The 6,283-nt window shown below is 45.4% G+C and overlaps 1 protein-coding gene across 1 annotated transcript; it reads left to right on the top strand.

The window, feature by feature from the left end:
* Positions 1–2,766: 2,766 nt before the first annotated feature.
* Positions 2,767–5,860, top strand: LOC133904204 (uncharacterized). Its single transcript, XM_062345680.1, has 2 exons — positions 2,767–4,026; positions 5,461–5,860. The coding sequence occupies exons 1-2, from the start codon at positions 3,205–3,207 to the stop codon at positions 5,503–5,505; spliced, it is 867 nt and encodes a 288-aa protein (XP_062201664.1). The 5' UTR covers positions 2,767–3,204; the 3' UTR covers positions 5,506–5,860.
* The last annotated feature ends 423 nt before the right edge of the window (positions 5,861–6,283 follow it).

The raw sequence follows: 6,283 nt of genomic DNA, 5'->3' as shown, positions 1-6,283 counted from the left end.
TGAACACTATTAGCCATGATTGCACCAACAAATTGATCAATCATACCAGCAACTTCTTCATGCGATGGAGAGGGTTGAACACTTACATTGGTTGATACCTTAGGGGTTTGGTCGGCAGGCAGTGGAGAATCTTCTTTCTTGAACACACATTATCGAGTCTTCACATAGTGTGAGAGCAACTTTTGCCGATGGTGTTCCAAGTCGGCTTCGATTGCCAAACGTGTTTCTTTTGGAAACTCGTCGTAGGACGCCATTATGATGTTGTCTTTATTTATTTCCAAAGTAGACACGCCTAGGGTTTTAGAATTCGGCTAAGAGATAGCCGAAAAACTCTATTCTCCAGCGGAGTCGCCAAAAAGTGCATTGATGCGAAAAGATGTTATGCCAAACACCGAGCATCTCGTGTGCAATATCCGACGAGCAGCACTCAGGATACCCTGGTCGTGGCACTGTGTCATCAGACCTTCGTCGTCGTCCACGCTTAGGAGGGATCCTGTTGGAGCGTGAATGGTTGGTGGCTTGTCCTTGTTCGTTGGGATCAAGAACAGCTAGCAATATGGATTGGAAAAGAGAAAGGGACTACATGAGCTAGGTAAAAGACGAAAGGTAAAGTAGATTGATTTGATCGATTGGTTCATCTTTTCAACGGCCACAACCCTCTCATATTTAAATGGCAGTAGGTTTTAGCCATATGAGATCAGAACTTCTAATTCAAATCGAACAAGACTTACAGGTATGATTCGACTATACTTTTTGATCTCTAAAATTTTTATAACTAACATACCTTTCCTAATTGACTATGTAAACTCCCATATATTTACTCGAGTATTTTTTATTGTAGCTCGACCTTCTTAGATTCGACTACATCTTTGACGTATCTATGTACTTGAATCCGACCAATTCTTTCACTTGTCCAGAGACTAATTGCTGAAACAAACCGTGGTCACTGATCGCCTCACTGGTCATAACCACTGATCGTAGTCACTTGTTGTGGTCATAAAGTACTGTTCACTGGCCGGTGTTACTATTTTATTGGTCGGAGCTACTGTTCATCTGACAGAGTACTGTTTATCGAGGTCGGAGTATTATTCATCGTGGTTGGAACACTGTTTATCATGGTCGGAGCATTATTCATCGGTGCATATACTGATCATTGGTCACCCATTAAACCGGTCATTACTATAATAATTACTATAAATATCAAATCTTATCAACTATTCTAAACGGGTGTCTCCAATGCTATTCGAATTAGGACTCGGGAAAAGATAGCTATTAGGATTTATAATCAGGACTGCTACTTGTAAAGGAAGAGTACTTGTGTGGTTCTTTATAATAAGTTCAAAAGTAGAGGCCATATGGAATCATCAAGGCAACACAAGGTCTCGTCTAAGACTAGCAGGAGCAGTTATGAACGCTCAAGAAGATTAGAACTAGCTAATTCTTTAGCACTCGATTCATGCAGATAGGGCAAGTAGCCGAGGGTCTAAAGGGTTCGAAAGGGTTGCGAGAGAGCGACGATCCCTTATATTCTTTTGGAGCAGTGCTCCAATAATTTATGGTCGGTTTCGCTAAATCTTGTTCTCTGATCGTGGTTGCTCCGCAGCTAAATTGAAGACACCTTCTATTTTGCTTGAAACAGACTGATCAACTCTAGCCACACTGCATTTTCTGGAGTAGTAGCTGAATCAACAAATGCAAGGGCTTGTTTGTTTCAGGCTCTATCAGAAGTCTAAATAAATGAGTTTGTTGAAAAGTGATTTTTAGATAAGTCAGAAGCTTGTTTCTGAGTAAATGAATTAGAAGCTGATAATAGTTTTTAAAGTAATGTGCTGAGAAACTAAAAAATTATTGTAAAAATCAACAGCTAAAATCCAAAAGTAGTTTTTCAGAAAAACCAAAAATATAACTTTTAAAAAAATCAGAAACAGAAACTCAAACAAACAAACCCTAAGTCTTCGTCCAGCAGCTGCGCAGATTGGCAAATAACAGTAGTTTGTTGTACCGAAATTGCATGCTTTTCTATGTCGAGACAGCTTCGTTGAAATTGATGAGCATCTACCACTAACTCGCCCTTGGTTGGTACTGGATAGTTTCTACTTGGCACAGCATATGCCAGGCGTCTATGCCACGGCGATGACATCCATCCATCATCCATCCTTGAATTGGTCAGCCTCCCTAAGCATGCGCAGGATTTTGACAGGGTGGGGGAAAACAGGGGGCCGTGTACGTCATCCTGAACCAAAAAATCTCTGGCTGTGCAAGAAGGACGCCATTTGGTGTCGAGCGGCGTAGTAAACAAGGCGAATCGAACCTTCAAACAAGTGCGCGAGCAAAAGCACAATTTATCGATGATAATGGCCATTGTGTTTTATATGGTTCTCCCACACTTTCCTTTAAACCCTGACAGAGATCTAAACACAAATCTAGATTCTGGCAAATCTAAGCCTTCGTTACAACACTAGTACTACATGGTATGCATTGTTTTTTTTTTTAACAACCATAACAATTTTGTCTGGCCCGCAAAGTTACAACAAGTTCTCCGCAACACAAGCATCGTAGATCTCTCTTCTCCTCTTGGTACATGGTAGAATCCTTACCCGTTTAGAGATTTACGGATTAGTCCATATCTTGTGTGCATACATGCCCTTGACCCACGGGCACGGGTGAACGTAGCTGTAGCTCCACCTCCAAAGGAGCCTAGACCATAACCGGATCAAGCAACCAACCAAACCCACCGCGGAGGTGGTGGTGGACGGAGGAGCAATTCAATCGTGCGTCCCACTCGCGGCGAGCGCGGTGCGGCCGTTTCATGCGTTGCTCTCTGCCGGGCCGGGCGCTCCCAGTGTCGAGCGTGCGTCAGTCACTGCATGTCTCCATCGGTTTCTCCATCCGCCCACCCACCCACCCCGCGGCATGGTTGTCCACAAGATCGGAATTGGAATCTGGGACCCCATGCCATTCATCAGGGTCACGGCGCACGCGCTTAGACGACGCTCCTCCCGTCCCTGACCCGCTCTCGTTTCCTCCTCTCACGTCTCCGCACTCCACTCGTCGTGCGCGACCTTTATATCGATCGAGCAGGGACGAGCACGACATCGACCATCGTAGCTCGACTGACTCTGCGCGCCCAAATCACGTTCGTGTCCGGTGCAGTGAGTGTGTGAGGCCGGCGCCTGGAGTGAGAGCTTATAGCTGCCACCAAGGATGGGGGCGGAGGCCACGGCGGTGAGGAGCAGGCGGCAGCCGTCCCTGCCCCTGCCGCTGCCGCCTGCGCTGCGCCACGTCCGCGAGCCGTCGAGGGCGACCATGGTGGCGGACCTGGACCTGGACGACGACGCGCCGGCCACGCCGCCGCTCCGCCCGCCCGTCGCGGTGCCGTTCCTCTGGGAGGAGGCGCCCGGGAAGCCCAAGCCGCAGAGCGACCCCGGCAACAGCGTTACGCCGGCCGCTCCGGCTGACGCCGCGAGCCACGTTCTCGCGGACGGCGATGCCCCTGCCACTGACGCTGCCAGTGACGGCGGTGATCACGACGGCGGGAGCGCCGGGGCGTGCCCCGTGCCGCTGAAGCTGCCGCCGCGGCTTCAGGTGACGTCCACCGCGGAGCACCCGCTCCTGTCCCCTAAGACCGTGCTCCACGGCCCCTACGGCTGTGCCGGCGGCGCCAGGAGGCCCCCGAGGGCGCTGAAGAGGAGCGGGAGCGTCGCTACCTTCAGGAGGACTCCGAGCGCCGGCGTTGGATTCTTTTCTTGGAGGAAGGTTTCGGCCGCGTCGCCTGGAATCGGAAGCAAGAAAGGTGGCCACGATCACGACGCCTGCAGCTGTTCGACAGCGGCGTCTTCCCCGGCCTCGTCGTCGTCTTCCTCATCGGTGTCCTGCTTCAGCGACGATCACGGCCACGGAGCTCAACGACGGCCGGCAGATGGGCGCGAGGATTCTGAGGACGAGGAGGGCGCCAAGGGGTCGGTGAAGATCACGAGGTTCAGAAGGAACAGGAGCCTGACCAACATGACCACGTCTCGTTTGTGGGTACGTGTTCCCGCCTTCCTCTGCTCTTGTTCTGCTTTGCTCTGTTTTAGAGTCAGTTGTGAAGCCAAAGCCAGAAGTGCGTACTTTACCGTGGGCCATGGCCATTGCATGTTTACTAGTAAAAATGCAATCACATACTCAGACAGAATGAATGACAGGGAAAGGAAAAAAAACGATATACTGCTCGAATGCCTTTGCAACATGACAACATGTTGGAAACTTGGGTTCCTCACTTCAATTATTTTGGGATGCTTGGTTGTAACTAAATGTTTTGTTCTTTATAAAACCTGAAAATTCCAAATACCTCTCAAGCTCGAATTTCACACTTGAAACATAGAACACATGTGAAACTTGTTTGAAACAGTCAAACTATCATATTCTTTTAAAACTCAAAGGCCCATGAAACTTGCCTGAAACTAACAAGTTTCACTTCCTCATGTTCAAACTGTATAGCTTCCTCTAGAAAGGTCCTATACCGAAACAGCTAAATCAAACTCGTGATTAACAAGTAAGCCATTGTTTATTTGAAACAGAAGACATTCTGTGGACATTCTCTCTGAAATTCATAGGAAGTTAAACAATTTCTGTGAAGCTGTTATGAAACCTCGCATTCCAAATATGACTCTTTTTTATTATTTTTATTTTTTTATTATGACTCTAACATTTCGTTTGAGCAAAACAGGTGTAACGTATTTTTTCCATGCATGCTAATAATGAAATTACATAGCACACGGCATATTTCATCAAGCTAAATACACTAATAATTTTGAATAAATATTCTATATAATGTATTATTCCCTATCACCACGCCATCGAAATTCAACTCTCATGCCATAATGACAAGTACTTCCCAACCGAACACAAAATTGTCATATGAAATACCAAACCCCACATGTAAATGATGTCGCGTTTGAAAATATATCCGCTCTCTTTTCAATCAGCCTCGTTCTATCTGCTCCGTTGAAAATCGTAACAAACATTGCAAGGACTTTGCAAATTACAGAACTATCTAGAAGACCTGAACCCAGGAAGAGGCTGAAATTCATTCATTATGATTTCAAAGAATAAGACCAAAATTTCGACGAATAACAAGAAAAATAATACCGTATGGATCCTCGTAACAAGATATTAAATCATTATAATTGTGCATATTCGCATAGATAGATTTTTTTTTCTCATGTGTCCTGAATCGAACTAGATCGTTCGTGTCTCAGAAATTTCGCCCTTGTTTCACACAATCTTGCAAACATTTGTCCTTTCAATGCTTGCCAAGGTATTTATACATAGATCAGGTTTTAGAAAGCACTAATATAACATACTATCTCGTTTGTACATACACATACGGATTGGTGTGTCGACAATTTTCTTCAGTCCATATTTTTTGTTTCAATTCACCCACACGTGCGATGCAAACGTGCGCTTTCTTTTTGGCAGGTCAGCATCTGCAAGAGCGTCAAGCAGATTACTCCATGGAGCTAAAGGTCGGCGCAATCGGGAGCTGTTCAAATTGTGTAACAAATCAAGCACCGGCATATTTACTCCATTCGCTAAAATGCATGGAGCTACCGCTGCATAGGCCTAAAAACTTGGCCATGCACATATCTATGGACTATGTACACTTGCTAACTTTGATCATCACGTGTGTATATTGCTTGACGCAATGAAGCAATTAGCGGTGATGTATGCGTGGCTGGTGCGTGCTAAGGTTGCGCTGAACGTAACGTGGACTTGCTGTATTGATCTAACTCACTACTCCGTTTAGTTTTGCTTGTTTTATATATGTAGCTGTATCTTCCTTGTGTAATCTATTAACGTACCAGATTTCGAGTTTGGCTGTGATGTCCGCCGCCGGTGACGAATTCATAATAGAGAGAGAGAGAGAGAGAGAGAGAGAGAGAGAGAGAGAGAGAGAGAGAGAGAAGGGATAACAAATTATAGATAGGAGAAAGAGAATTCGAGGTAGGGAATCAGAGTTTCGTTTCTTTGATCGGTCGCTCTGAGAGTTTACTCACAGCGTTTTATACTGCTAAGTATTGGTGCGTTACAATAAAAATATAAATATTTGATATAGTATCATCAAGCACAAACTCGAGGTATAGAAATGTAGATATGCCACGAATATTGGGAACAGTATCGTAGTTTAATTTTAGATGGGACCCGAAAAAGGAAGGAAATTATCTACTAATTTCTCTCCTAATTTGTTTTAAGTAAGTCCGAGGCAGACGACTAGAGGAGATATATGATTATGTGCCTTAAC

Source organism: Phragmites australis, chromosome 2 (assembly GCF_958298935.1).
Source record: "Phragmites australis chromosome 2, lpPhrAust1.1, whole genome shotgun sequence".
NCBI classification, from domain to species: domain Eukaryota; kingdom Viridiplantae; phylum Streptophyta; class Magnoliopsida; order Poales; family Poaceae; genus Phragmites; species Phragmites australis.
This window is presented reverse-complemented; position numbering and strand designations above follow the sequence as displayed.